Source organism: Podarcis vaucheri (assembly GCF_965113315.1).
Source record: "Podarcis vaucheri genome assembly, chromosome: 8".
Taxonomy (NCBI): Eukaryota; Metazoa; Chordata; class Lepidosauria; order Squamata; family Lacertidae; genus Podarcis; species Podarcis vaucheri.
Genome location: NC_138766.1, coordinates 2797261 through 2812287, shown reverse-complemented (window position 1 = coordinate 2812287; position 15027 = coordinate 2797261). Strand labels below are relative to the sequence as shown.

Here is a 15027-nt window from a genome sequence, read left to right as displayed (position 1 = left end):
GTCTCTGGGGTCTGCCTCCCACACACATGTTTTTCGCTGCTTGAGTGCAAGAAACTGTGGCAACCAATCGGAAGCCGCGCCTCAGTTGTCAAACGTTTCGGAAGTCGAAAGGTCTTCCGGAACAGATTACATTCGACAACCAAGGTTTGACTGTACAGTGGTACCTCGGGTTAAGAACTTAATTCGTTCCGGTAGTCCATTCTTAACCTGAAACTGTTCTTAACCTGAAGCACCACTTTAGCTAATGGGGCCTCCTCCTCCTGCTGCTGCTGCTGCTGTGCCGGAGCATGATTTCTGTTCTCATCCTGAAGCAAAGTTCTTAACCTGAAGCACTATTTCTGGGTTAGCGGAGTCTGGAACTTGAAGCGTCTGGAACCTGAAGCGTCTGTAACATGAGGTACCACTGTATAAATAATCCAGTAATCATAATCAAGAAAATAAAAGAACCAGAATTAAATAATTGTTTAAATCTGGTTATTTGTATGCTTGCCCTGAATTAAGAATTTGTTGCCTTTTTTTTTGGATCAAGTTGTAACCAGTTTTAGGGATGCGGGTGGCACTGTGGGTTAAACCACAGAGCCTAGGACTTGCCGATCAGAAGGTCGGTGGTTCGAATCCCCACAACGGGGTGAGCTCCCGTTGCTCAGTCCCAGCTCCTGCCAACCTAGCAGTTCGAAAGCACGTCAAAGTGCAAGCAGATAAATAGGTACCGCTCCGGTGGGAAGGTAAACGGTGTTTCCGTGCGCTGCTCTGGTTCGCCAGAAGCGGCTTAGTCATGCTGGCCACATGACCCAGAAGCTGTACGCCGGCTCCTTGGGCCAATAAAGCGAGATGAGCGCTGCATCCCCACAACTGGACCTAATGGTCAGGGGTCCCTTTACCTTATAACCAGTTTTATTGCAAAAAGACCCTGTACACATTTATATCAATTCTAGTACCTTACAATTTTAGCTACCCAACAAGTCATTAACATACAGAAACATGCATGAAAAGCAAGAAAGATCACCCATCCTGTCTGCATATCAGCAACTTGTCACTGTTGAGCAACAAAGCTCACATCACTGCGTTTTTATGTGAACAGTCACTTTTAGCATTCATCCTGAGTGAAAGATGGAATGATTTATGTACAAATGTAACATATTCTAAACAATTTCATACAAAAAAAGTCACAAATTGAAACCAAAGTATTTTACAGAATTTACTACAAAACACCATAAAAACTTCCTCCTCTTAAGCCCTCTCCCCCATATCCTACGAGCCAATTGGATGTCTTTGGGCATGATGGTGACTCTTGGCATGGATGGCACACAGGTTCGTGTCTTCAAAGAGACCCACCAGATATGTTTCACTAGCCTCTTGCAGAGCACCAATGGCTGCACTCTGGAACCTCAAGTCTGTCTTGAAGTCTTGAGCCATCTCCCTTACCAGCCTCTGGAACGGAAGCTTGCACATCAAAAGTTCTGTGGACTTTTGGTAACGACGAATCTCTCGCAGCGCCACAGTACCAGGCCTGTAGCGATGAGGTTTCTTGACTCCACCAGTAGAGGGAGCGCTTTTCCGAGCAGCTTTGGTAGCCAGCTGTTTACGTGGAGCTTTGCCACCAGTGGACGTATGGGCAGTCTGCTTGGCATAGCTGTCAACTTACAGATTTGAAAATAAGGGACCAGCAGCCTCGAAAATAAGGGATCAGCAGCCAAAATAAGGGATCAACAATTACTTTGATAAAATACATATTTTGTTGCGTGCAAATGGCTTTAGATACCTATTAGGTCCATAAATTACCATATAGCATATATTCAACACAAAAAAGCAACAATTTGTTGTTGACAAAGCACAGCTGGGCATAGAAAGGGCCCCATTACCTTCAGTAGCTTATTTAAGGGACATCATCAATAAGGGACAGCAGTGGGACATGGCGCAGGGATAAGGGACTGTCCCGCCAAATAAGGGATGCTTGACAGCTATGCTGCTTGGTATGCTTGGCCATTTCATAGAATCATAGAAACATAGAATCATAGAGTTGGAAGAGACCCCAAGGGCCATCGAGTCCAACCCCCTGCCAAGCAGGAAACACCATCAGAGCACTCCTGACATATGGTTGTCAAGCCTCTGCTTAAAGACCTTCAAAGTAGGAGATTCCACCACACTCCTTGGCAGCAAATTCCACTGTCAAACAGCTCTTACTGTCAGGAAGTTCTTCCTAATGTTTAGGTGGAATCTTCTTTCTTGTAGTTTGGATCCATTGCTCCATGTCCGCTTCTCTGGAGCAGCAGAAAACAACCTTTCTCCCTCCTCTATGTGACATCCTTTTATATATTTGAACATGGCTATCATATCACCCCTTAACCTCCTCTTCTCCAGGCTAAACATGCCCAGCTCCCTTAGCCGTTCCTCATAAGGCATCGTTTCCAGGCCTTTGACCATTTTGGTTGCCCTCCTCTGGACACGTTCCAGTTTGTCAGTGTCCTCCTTGAATTGTGGTGCCCAGAACTGGACACAGTACTCCAGGTGAGGTCTGACCAGAGCAGAATACAGTGGCACTATTACTTCCCTTGATCTAGATGCTATACTCCTATTGATGCAGCCCAGAATTGCATTGGCTTTTTTAGCTGCCGCGTTGGCTCATGTCAGGTTTGTGGTCAACCAAGACTCCTAGATCATTTCCCTTTCCTTTTTTACATTTTCAGGAACGGAGCCTTTAAAAACAATTCCGCTCCTATCAGCCGCAAGGTACACGTCCTACTCCTTCCCCGATGAACCCGCAACCGTGAATTTGTTGACTTTTATCCGAAAGTCTGCTTTTTATATGCTTCCAGAATTTGCTGTTCCCCCTCCCTGATTCAAGGTGACTTTTAAAAAATGATGCGCTGACATTTCAGGGCGAGCCCTCTCCAAACCCCAGGAAACACTTTCCCCGACTTACAATGAAGTACATCAATGAGTTTCTTTCAGATGCAGTACATCAATGAGTTTCTTTATCAATCAGGACCAAATCCTTCTGAAATGTGGAATATTATGGGGCACTTTCTCCAACACATGGGACAATCACAGCTTGATTACTTTGCATGCGAGTCAGTGTGAACAAGGTTCCTTGACACTAGAAAGTTTGGAAAACCACATTATCTTTGAGCTATTATCCCTGCTGTTAAATACTCCCCCCCCCCCGCCGCCTATTATTTCACAGCAAACTAAGTACAGGCTCCAAGAAAAGCTGCTTGCATGATGCTACCTGCCAAGTGTTGATTCTTGGCTTTGGGAATTTATTTAAACAAGAATCAAGAAGTCACAGCTCTAGTTTCTGTGCCAATTGTAGGGTTGCTGAAGTCAGGTAGAGGCAATAGTACTAGCCAAGTCAAGTGAAAACTTGCAAAGGTTCTACAGATTTCCAGCCCATGCCTGGAAAGGAAAAGCATCTTGTGGGTCTCCCTCCCTCTCCCAGTCTGTCTCAGCTGACGGCTGTGTCTCCATGGAAACTGGTCCCTCAGCAGACAAAGAATTGATGACTTCAACTCTTCCTTCAACCCTCCCCTTTGTCAAGGGAGGAACCCTTTGGAGCAGTACAGTGGTATATCAGTCCCACATAGGGATGTAGTATAATTTGGATTATTAGTATAATAATCTTTAGTATAATTTGAAAGTTCTAATCATATAGAATGATACATTAATAATGCATTATTGATAAATAATTAATAATATACTAATTTTATGTACTTTTAATATCTGACTGAATAGTGTAAGGTTTTTTAGAGAGGAAAATGAAACCCTGAAAATAAATATATAAATATAAATAGAATATTTATATCCTCCGGGCAACACATACTATCTTCTCCCTATCTTATCCTCGCAACCCAGTGAAGTGGGGTGAGTGTTGCGGGCTGCTCCAAAGGTACTCCGTGAGAGAATTGAACACCGTTCTCCTCAGTCCTCGTTTGGTGCTCTAACTATGACACCACACTGGTTAGGTTCACATGAACGCTGTCTTGGTTGCAAGGAACGCAGGGAATGAATGTTCAAAGGTTGTCCATAGAACAGGGAGGTAAATGCCCTACTCTGTGACTTCAACAGCAGTACTGCAGAAATCAATATACTGCACAGGCAAAGATTTGCAGGCATCAGCTGATCAGAGGCTCCTGCAAATTCTGCTTTCAACAGGGAGCCTTACCTTATATGATGTCAGATGTAGAGCAGGGGGACGTGGTTTGGGGGAAATGACCCGTTGGAGGTTTCCCAGCAATGCCCTATATAGCCTGGGACCTAAATTGCCATCATCTCCTTGGCTTTCAAGGTACTGCTTTTTTCCACCTGGGTCTTTAAAATGTCTTTGATTTTAATGTGCATCTTTATCCATCCTGCATCCCCATGTTTTGTTTTAATCCCTTATGGTGTTTATTTGATATTTATAGTATTTCATGGTTTTTAGTATGCTGCCCTGGACTGTCTTGAAATCATTTGGTGAATGGCAGCATACAGATTTTTTAAATAAACACATAAACATTTTGGCCATTATAAATAATAATAAAAATGTTTATTTCTTAATGTGCTTGTTCAGCACACTAAGGGTTTTGATGTTGAAACAAGACCCTGAACCGCACACCCACCCCAGCCACACCTCATACATGAACAAGGGAAACAGGTGAACAAATGTGGCTACGTGTGGCCCTGAATTAATTTCTCCATAGTTGTATTTTGGTCTTTTGTCATCCTGTGCGTGAATGAATTTACTTGCTTCACTCCTTGCCTCTTGCGTGCAGAAGAAGCACACCATGATTGTTAAGCCAAAAGCAAACTGTGAGTTACCATCATTTGGAGCAAAACAACCCACGACTTCGGGTTCAAAAGCTGCGCTGAGCCAGGGCTTGTGGTTTGCTTGCTCCCAGTGCCAGCGCGGAGAAGCGAAACAGGCATGAGTCACTCGTGCCCAGCAAGCCATGATTTATGGTTTACCGTGATGCCCAAATGCAGCCATTATGTTTTATCTCCCATGCAATTTTAAATCATTGTTGTTTATTTCAGTGGAAACACGCTGATCTCTACGCTTGCTCCTGGGCATTTTGCTTGTTGTTTTCTGCATCTAATCTTTATTTCTTTCTGTGTGCTAGGGAGTGGAGTGGTCTTGTGATGAAGCTACTACAAAGGCTTGTTACAGTAAAGGCAAATCAAAGGTGAGTAGCTCCTTCTTAAACAATTAATTTCCTAGATCCGAGTGAGAAAGTTCATCTGCCCACTTGTGCCTATGCATGTTTACTTGAAAATGTTCACAGGATTGCAGACTCATTCAAGCAAGGTTCTAATCAAGTTAGCATCTGTACATAGTGAAGGAACAAGACCACACTGCTCAGTGTCTGCATCTTTCCTGCCTAAAGACCTGTTGGGATCTGCTTACTGGATTGCACATTTGTGCAGTGTCCTATGTGAGTTAACTCCAGTTTGGACCCACACACACACACAGACCTCATGCAGATATTGCATCCAGTGCATGGACACTTGGCAGGCTTAGGAACTGGAGGGTTCGCCTTTGTGCATGCATGCTTAAAGTCCCACTCAAGAGTCTTTGTACTGTGGTTGCTCTCATGCCACAGCAGAACAGTTGGAGCTATATTATTATGGGAATCTGCTAATGTTTACCATGCTGGGTGCATGTTTTTGAGTTACAGTGAACTCCTTAGGCTTTGTTCTTTGGTCCTGGGACGAAGTCGGTAACCAGACTGAATTTCACTCAGCCTTGTCTGCAGACTTTCTGGGGTGCTGGAAGCACCTGAACGGTACAGCAAATAGACCTTTGTTGTTGTTTCCAAATTCAGTCCTTTGAGGGGGGTAGAGTGATAAAAGCAGGAAGCATATCTTTGCAGTTATAACAACCAATCATAATGCATTCTTACATCCGGAAAAAGTCAGGCTGGAGGTTTAAGAATCTGCAGATGCAATTTTAAAACACTAGGACTATGAAAATAGAAACAAGCCTTACCAAATTTGTTTCCTGCTTGCATGACAACATATAGTACAGACACCAGAGATTATTTGGCGTTTACAAATCTTATAAAATCCATAATTCCCATTGAGATAGTACTTCACGGTAGAAATCTGAATACTCTTTGTTCTGCATACCCCAAAGCTATGGGCTGGGTGCATTCTGTGACTGCAGTCGGTCTGTTTCATGCCACATATAATGGTAGCTGCATATACAGTGGTGCCTCGCAAGATGAAATTAATTCGTTCCGCGAGTTTTTTCGTCTAGCGAATTTTTCGTCTTGCGAAGCACGAAATCCCATAGGAATGCATTGAAATTCAATTAATGCGTTCCTATGGTCAAAAAAAGTCCAAACAAAGCCAAATTTGGTACAACAAGAGTTTATTAAGTGCTCTTTAAAGTCACACATACTGTAAAGAGCATTTCAAAAATTGAAGGAACAATAAATTAAGTTTCTAAACATGACAGAAAAACATTTAAAAATCAACAAAGTGTACAGTACATTTTCTAAGACTCTAGGGGACAACTCAAAGAAGATTCCTCTTCCACTCTTTGCTTCTTGCTGAAGAACCTGTCCATGGTCTGCTGCTTCATCCGCCTTTTCAGCACCTCCCTGAAAGACGACATGACCCTCGTATCAAAAGTGTTCCCAAGGTCACGTGTCAGGTCCTTGTCAGGGTGGTGCCGCTGTGCAAAAGCCTGCACATCTTTCCACTTCTGGCAAATGTCCCTCAGTTCTTCAGCCGCAGGAACATCAGAACTGGCAGCCTCTCCATGCCTGACCACGCTGTGGATTCCAGATCTTGCCTTGAACCTCTGCTTGCCTTGAAGACTTCTAGCTCGCCTGAGGTTCCTGGCTGTTCCCGGATGAGGTCTGCATGCAAGGCCTTGGCCTTCTCACAAATGACGGCCTCAGTCACTGTGTCCCCTGCACGCTGCTTCTCTTCTAACCAGATGAGCAGCAACTTCTCGACCTCCTCCAGAACAGTTGGGTGGTTCTTCACAATCCTGGTGACTCCCTTGGCTGCATCAGTCGCAAGGATCTTCTCCCTCATCTTCAGGATGGTCCCGATGGTCAAGGGATTCCTCCCGTACTCCCTGGCGAGGTCTGTCACACGCATTCCACCGTCGTGCTTCCGGATGATCTCCTTCTTCATTTCCAGCGTCACCTTCTCCTTCTTCCTCTCGCCGGCCTCTGCAGCAGCAGTCTTCTTGGGCCCCATGGCAGCACAGCTCCTACCTTCGCAAACTCAAAAAAAAAAAAAAAAAAAAGAATCAGTGCTTCACATCCAAAAAATTCAAAAGCACCCAGCCACCCACCACACAGAAATTCAAACCCAGAACCAAGTCCTTGAATTCCAAACACCCAACGCAAAATCCAAAAACCCCCCAAAAAGTTTTAAAAGTTTAACTTACCAAATGGCTGCAAAAGAAGTTTTGGAAAAGCTTCAAAAATCAGCAAAGTCTTCAAAAACCTCAACTGTTCCCCCAGCCACCCACCCACCACACAGAAATTCAAATCCAGAATTTTTTTAAAAAAACAACATGGCCCAATGGTCACAGAAAATCATAAAAATTCAAAAAAAAAAACCACACAAGCTCCCAGATTCTTGCAAACCCCTCCTCAACTGTTCCCCCAGCCACCCACCACACAGAAATTCAAACCCAGAATTTTTTTTTAAAAAAACAGCAGAGTGGCCCAATGGTCACAAAAAATCATAAAAATGCAGAAAAAAACCACACAAGACTCCAGATTCTTGCAAACCCCTCCCCAACACCAAGTCCTTGAATTCCAAACACCCCAACCCAAAATCCAAACCCCCCCAAAAAAGTTTTAAAAGTTTGACTTACCAAATGGCTGCAAAAGAAGTTTTGGAAAAGCTTCAAAAATCACCAAAGTCTTCAAAAACCTCAAAAAAGATTACCACACCGCGTGCTATGAGTTGCTCCTTGAAGTCAAGTCGCAACTGCACCTCTTCAAGCAATGCACCCTGGATATTAACGGTTTTAAGAAAAAGGAAACAAACTTGCAAGACGTTTTCATCTTGCGAAGCAAGCCCATAGGGAAATTTGTCTTGTGAAGCAGCTCAAAAACAGCAAAACCCTTTCGTCTAGCGGGTTTTTCGTCTTGCGAGGCATTCGTCTTGCGGGGCACCACTGTATAGACCACAAAGGGTTGCCTTGGCATTGCCCACAACGCACACAGCTCTTGTATGGACAAGCTGATCTCCACAAAAATGTCCAGCTGCACAATTATGAGCACAGTCACCAGTGGCGTAGCGTGGGTTGTCAGCACCCAGGGCAAGGCAAGTAATTTGCGCCCCCTAACCCATGGATTTGCGCCCCCTAACCCGTGGATTTGCGCCCCCTAACCCTAACCCCCAGATGTTGCGCCCGGTGCGGCCGGCCCCCCCTGCACCCCCCATGCTACACCACTGACAGTCACAGCCAAGGCACCCTTGAATCATACTTTTGAAAGAGGCAGAAAAACTTGGAGATTGATTGATTCCTCTGACCAACTCTATGAATGTTTGCCGGTTTCTACATCGCCAGGTGTGGATGGTGCAGTGCCTGCTCCAAGGAGTGTCTGTTCCTCTGAAATTACCCCCACATATCAATAACTGAGTTTGCCACAATACTCCCTTTCTCCCTCCCCCTCCCTCCCTCTTTCATGGGGAAGGGTGGGCTTCATACAGCTTCCTTTATGAACCTGAGATAGTATGGCCCCAAAGAGTTATACCAAATCCAAAATGCCTGGAAGAGTTACAGGGTGCAAAATGTGAGCGCATGTAAAGAAAGGAATCGTAGAATTAGAGGAGACCATTGTGACATTTTAGTATTTAGAAAATTCAACGTGCAATACAGCAAAGAATGGGGTACGGCATTGTTTGTTGGAGGTTGGAGGGGAAAAGAGCCTGAATTACTTGCATTAATTTTTTTAGTGGCCCTTGCCACAGTTGAGTCAACTGCTACAACAAAGCATAGAGAAAGTGATGCAGCAGAGCTTCTCAAAAGGATCAACGGGTTTCTTGTAATTAGGAACTGGTTGTAAATATAATCTGCACACACCAGGTATAGTTTATCTGTTTTTTTCATACATAGTTTCATACCATAGGATACTGAAGAGCAGGTCAGGTTTTGCTTAGCATACGCTCCTTATGGGACATTGATGATCCTGTTTTCTCTTTCTTTTTTGATGTTAGGAAGAGTGCCAGAATTATATCCGTGTCCTCCTCATTGGCGGGGACAGACTCTTTGCATGTGGAACTAATGCGTTTACGCCCATTTGCACGAATCGGACGGTAAGAATATGGACAAATCCACACTGCAGAATTAAACTGGATCAGAACTCATTCCTTCTTCTCAGGGAGCCCTGGATACTGGGATTGTGCGGGGCGGAAGGGGGCTAGGGCTGCCTGGGAGAACGCCCTTTCTGGGGAGATCCACCTGAGCCCCTTTTTGCAGTTCTTTACATGCTAGGCTCTGGTCCTGTTGGCAAGTTAAGAGAAGATTTTCAGCGTGTGTACCAAACCAGTTTCCAAGATAGGAGGAGTGCATGGTGGCAATATAAAAGTTAATTTGAAATATTATTATTATTATTATTAATAATAATAATAATTCCCCGCCCTCCCCGGCCAAGACCGGGCTCATGGTGACTAACACCAAATATATTAATACATTAAAAACACAAAATCAAATGATTAGTTAAAATACAATTCGAAATCACATTTAAAATCAAAATAAAATTAAAAGTTCACCAGGCCCAGCCACCCGTGCTGGTCCCATATGGGCCGATAGAAAGAGCCAAGGAGGCCACTTACATACAGGGTCCCATAGAAAGAAGGGGGTCAGACTGGGCCCAGACCAAAGGCTCGGCGGAACAGCTCCGTCTTGCAGGCCCTGCGGAAAGATGTCTCTTGTGACAGAGCATTCCACCAGGCTGGGGCCACAGCTGAAAAGGCTCTGGCCCTGGTCTAACCTCCTTGAGACCCGGGGCCTCCAAGGTGTTATTCTTCGTGGACCGTATAGGGTCCTCTGTGGGACATACCAGGAGAGGCGGTCCTGTAAGTATTGAGGGTCCTAGGCCGTATAGGGCTTTAAAGGTCAAAAGCAGCACTTTAAACCCGACCCCGTACTCTACCAGGAGCCAGTGCAGCTGGTAAAACACTGAATGAATGTGATCCCGCGGCTAGAGCCCCATAAGGAGCCTCGCCGCAGCGTTCTGCACCCGCTGGAGTTTCTGGGTCAGCTTCAAGGGCAGCCCCACGTAGAGCGAGTTACAATAATCAAGCCTGGAGGTGACCGTCACATGGATCCCTGTGGGAAAGGTAAGGGGCCAGCTGCTCAGCACGCCGGAGGTGGGAAAATGCCGCTTTGCTGTAGCTGCAGCCTGTGCATCCATAAAAAGGGAGGCGTTGCTTCTATAGAAATAGAATAAAGTATAATAAATAGAGACAAATAAAGTAGGTAAGCAGTCATGATTATTGCTGCCAGCTGGAGGAAAGATGCAGAGGCAACTGGAAATATCTGGAGGTTGCTTAGCTGATGCTGTTCATGGCAATTCACAGGTTGAAATTAGATGAAATCTGTGGGAGAGCTTGCTTTAATATTGGGGCTAACCTCAATACTATTCATGCAATTTCATTTTTATTATTATCAACCCCTTCCCTGGCTGTGCAGTTGGTTACATCCCCACTTAAGCCTCAGCCTACAAGCCAGCACTGAGTTTCGTGAGTCGTGGGGAGGAGTCTTTATGTAAGTTATGTAAAGGGAAAGGGACTGAAATTTTGTTCTGTTGGGATGGCGAGAAGGACCCTGAGTTTGATTGTTGTCAGAATTAGTTAATTTAAATTAAGCAAATTTAGATTATTTTAAAATAATAATCGAGAAATAAGGCCAATTTAAATTAAGATTTCCCCTTTTTGAAGTTCCTGTATTTATAGTTGCTTTCTATCACAATTAAGTCATTTTGGCTTGCAACCAAATGGAGTCTTTATGCTATCTAGAAGCACAATATAAACCTTTTGGTCATGATGTGCGTATGCCTTGCAGAATTATACCTGCTCAGAGACAAGGAGCAGAATTGTGTGCGGTTCTTTCTATATACCTGTGAGGATATTAAGTAAGAGCAGTTAGTTGATCCAACAACCATGTTGTAAGTATCCAGAATATCTGTACAGGACTGGCAGTTAACAAGGCAAATGTTTTTAGGTATCAGGTTGAAAAGTGCATAAATAGTCATATTTTGTTTGAATATGTTGCAGAAGTCAGAAAATTGACAGGCATGAAGCAAGAGTGGAAAAATAAGTACTCTAAGGATGGCCCAGTATAGCACCTCCTCTCATACCTTCAGTACCTGTGATGATTTGCTAGTCCCTGGATCCACTAGAAATCCCATATTAAATGCAGCATGTAACTTTTTTGGAGCTTTAAAAAAGTCCTTTGGGGGCTTCCTACACTACTGTGCCTCTCACTTTGAGCAATGTCTAGAACTTGGGAAGAAAAATAACACAGCAGAACATAGATTCTGAATGCATGTTTGATGGCAGAGCCTTCCTACACCAAGAGATTTATCACTCTGCCCCTGGTTTTATTTTCTGCTAGAAATTATTTATTTTTGTGCTCATTTATGTATTCATTTATAAGCTGCTTGTATCCTGAAGGCTTGAGACTGGTAATGAAAGCAAAAGAATTCTAGCAAAAGAGAACCATATCCCATCATATCTCTGCTGGGTTAACTCTGGAAACAGGCTAGTCCCACAATGCTGCTGAGATTAGCGTACTCCAGTTAATGGGGCAGGTTCCTTTTAGAACACCTTTCTTTGCATTCTTACTGTTTGAATTTGATGCACAGATGGCATCATTAACAGGGAGACCATGCAGTGCAATTAGAGTTAATGCTAGTGTTTTTATATTAGATTTCTTTCGATTGCAAAGTGTGCAAGTGGGAGTGCCGCCTTCTGTTTTCAGATACTCACCACAGAGCTGGTTGTTGCTCTGTGTGAGAGGACTGAGAGATGCACGCTCTGTTGTGGCACGTAATGTTGTAGATTGATTTATGGTTTCCTGCTCAGTAATATGGTTTTAATTCCCTCCGCTGCAGCTAAATAACCTGGAAGAGACGCATGATCAGATCAGCGGCATGGCTCGCTGTCCATACAGCCCCCAGCACAACTCCACCGCTCTGCTTGCAAGCACTGGTGAGCTATATGCAGCAACAGTCATGGACTTCCCAGGAAGGGATCCTGCAATTTATCGCAGCTTGGGGGTGTTTCCTCCTCTCCGGACTGCACAGTACAACTCTAAGTGGCTTAATGGTGAGTGCAGAGACAACTGGTTGTTTACGTGAGTAAATATTGTTCTGAAGGAGCACAAGTCCTTTCTTGGTGCTTTTGAAAAGGTTGTTGCCCGTTTCTCCGGACTCTGGGGAAGTCTTCAACCACTGATGGTTTAAAGTTGGCAGTTCAGCATGGAAGGAGGGGGTGAGTGGGGAGGAAAAGGAGAAGAAAACATAGAGAGGAGGTGAGAGAGTGTAAGAAGAGGCAGGGACACGTCCACAGCTCAGTCGCAGAGGGCTTGTTTTGTGAGCAGAAGGTCATGGGTTCAGTCTCCTGCACCATCAGCTATAAAGATCCTGGGCACATGGACTCCTTCTCAGTCTTTGGACTGCATCATTAAATTCATTACTATTATTTTAATGCACATGGCAATTTACAGAGCTGAGCGAGCAAAAGCAAAAAAGACAGGCTTTGATCCCCAAGGAACTGGAAATGGTGAGAGAGACAAAGATGGCAAGGGACGAACGTGTACAAATGCATCAGCTGTGCTTCAGCTTGATTACGATTGGGGATGAGGACTAAGAAGTTCAGCGGAAGATCTTTCCAAAGGAAGGACCTGAAGAGTGAATGGATGGAACCAGCTAAAAGAGCAGGTGTCTGTAAGGCAGCTGAGCGTGGAGGAATAAGCACCACCCTGCTGGAATATTCTCAAGTCATGCCCTAGGCTTCTTTAGGAGGAAGGGCACGATATAACAACAACAACAACAAAACAACAACAACAATAGCAATAACAATAACAATAATTTATTTATACCCCGCCCATCTGGCTGGGCTTCCCCAACCACTCTGGGCGGCTTCCAACAAAATATTAAAATACAATGATGCATTGAACATTAAAAGCTTCCCTAAACAGGGATAAAATAATAAATAAAGCATCAACAATTTAAATGTACAGATAGGTACTGTCACAATCACAAGTAGATGTGGCTTTTAAACAGCAACAGCAGTCCAGTGTAACATTTGTTTCTCCTTTTGAAAATAGTTGTTTTCTGATATTTTGTCTATCGATGCATTTCAGAACCAAATTTTGTTTCTTCTTATGACATTGGGAACTTCGTCTATTTCTTCTTCCGAGAGAACGCAGTGGAGTATGACTGTGGCAAAATAGTCTTTTCCCGAGCTGCTCGAGTTTGCAAGAATGACATTGGAGGCAGGTTCCTGCTGGAGGACACCTGGACCACCTTCATGAAAGCTCGCCTGAACTGCTCCCGCCCTGGAGAAATCCCATTTTACTACAATGAATTACAGAGTACGTTCTTCCTGCCAGAACTGGACTTAATCTACGGGATCTTTACCACTAATATGTATGTAGTTTATGAAATCTTTTTATTTCTAGAATATTCAGAATGAATTAGAGAAAAGAGTTGTGCTGCCTGCTCCTCCTGGGAAATAGAATTGATACTGGGGGGAAACTGAGACAAGGGCTCTTGGAGGAACGGAATAGGAAGTGTTGACGGAAATACATCCGTCCATTGCTTATAGAAGTGCAGATACCTGAGGGCAGGCAAACTTCTCAAACCAGAAAACTTTTGTTGATGGAGTTTTTAGTTTAACACAACTAAATGGAAACTTCCTTCCTTGAAAGGAGTTTTAAGCAGAGATTGGATGGCCACCTGTCATGTATGATCTAGTTGAGATCCCCTCATTGCAGGGTTGGACTAGATGACCGCAGGGGTCCCTTCCAATTCTGCAATTCTATGAGTCTGTGATTATATGTCTAAGGGAGCAGTTATTTATTAATTGAAATATTTGTCTCCTGTGCTTTCTGCTTCATCAAGAATCTTCAGTGCTACTAACAAGTCCATTAAAAACAATCATGAGATCCTTTTTTAAAAACAAAAGAAGCATAAAAACAAGCAGGCAAGACAACACCTCGAGTCACCACAGCGCAGCATCAATATCACGTAGTGTGGGAGAGCAGTTGATAATAGGCCAAAGGCCCTAAAGAGCAATACTGTTCAGTTGTTATCAAGGAGGAGCCACGAGGGCCTCTCAAGGCAGGGTGCAAAGTTCCAGAGCCTGCAAAGGAGAAGACCTCGTCCTCTGTTCCCACCAGCTGAGCTTCACCTGCTGAGAATGCAGCACAGGACCTTTTCTGTAATAACAGGACCGTCCTCCAAGATCTGAGTGTCCAGGCAAGGTCATGCGGGAGAAGGCAGTCCTTTAAATAAGTTAGGACCAAACTTATTTAAAGGACTGCCTTCTCCTTTGGGGGGAGGGGCTTTAAAGGCAATGAACAACATGTTGAATTGAATTGGAAGCCAATGCAATTTATATAAATCAACTTCTTTCTGATAGTTGTGGTAGCCCCAGTGTTGGTAGTGGAATACTTTTTTTAGGGAGTAGGATTGCTCTAACAGTTTCACTTAAACAGAATGTTTTGTGTAAAAGTCTACCAACTCCTGTCTACATCTTTTCTTAGAAAGAAATATAATGCTGGTGTTTTACCCCATGAATTATTTAGTTGAAGTACTTGCGTATCTGCTTCCACTCAGCACTGAAGATCTTTTATCTTGCTTCAGCTAAACTTTTTATCAATATTCTTAAAACTTCCAATTCAATCTGCTGTTCTGCTGAGCTAGTTTTCCTTGTGCTTTTCTGACAGCACCAGCCTGTAATTTGCTCCTGTATCTGAGCCACTCAACTGAAAGCACTCCTGCTTAGGAGCTCTGCATTGTGTCATTTCTTTCCCTGGAGGGCAGAACCTTTGGGTAATTAGCC

At 43.9% G+C, this 15027-nt stretch overlaps 2 protein-coding genes and 1 pseudogene across 5 annotated transcripts in view; 1 reads left to right on the top strand and 2 right to left on the bottom strand.

Moving 5' to 3' along the window:
• The window catches only part of SEMA5A (semaphorin 5A), a 133584-nt gene that overhangs the window by 70165 nt on the left and 48392 nt on the right, over positions 1–15027 (top strand). For all 3 annotated transcript variants that reach the window (XM_082234244.1, XM_082234245.1, XM_082234246.1), the window contains exons 5-8: positions 5100–5162; positions 9172–9270; positions 12072–12285; positions 13325–13610. In XM_082234244.1, coding sequence (XP_082090370.1) covers positions 5100–5162; positions 9172–9270; positions 12072–12285; positions 13325–13610 — 662 coding nt within the window. The remainder of the gene's footprint in view (positions 1–5099; positions 5163–9171; positions 9271–12071; positions 12286–13324; positions 13611–15027) is intronic.
• Positions 858–4930, bottom strand: LOC309539749 (histone H3.3A pseudogene; annotated as a pseudogene). The gene is made up of 2 exons: positions 4798–4930; positions 858–1640 (listed from the first exon to the last, which is right to left on the bottom strand). The product of its transcript is annotated as a histone H3.3A pseudogene (transcript).
• LOC309539748 (putative CENPB DNA-binding domain-containing protein 1) lies at positions 5649–8012 on the bottom strand (the record flags this gene model as incomplete). The annotated part of the gene is made up of 3 exons (XM_082236101.1): positions 7820–8012; positions 6783–7208; positions 5649–5803 (listed from the first exon to the last, which is right to left on the bottom strand). The coding sequence occupies exons 2-3, from the start codon at positions 7189–7191 to the stop codon at positions 5649–5651; spliced, it is 564 nt and encodes a 187-aa protein (XP_082092227.1). The 5' UTR covers positions 7192–7208; positions 7820–8012.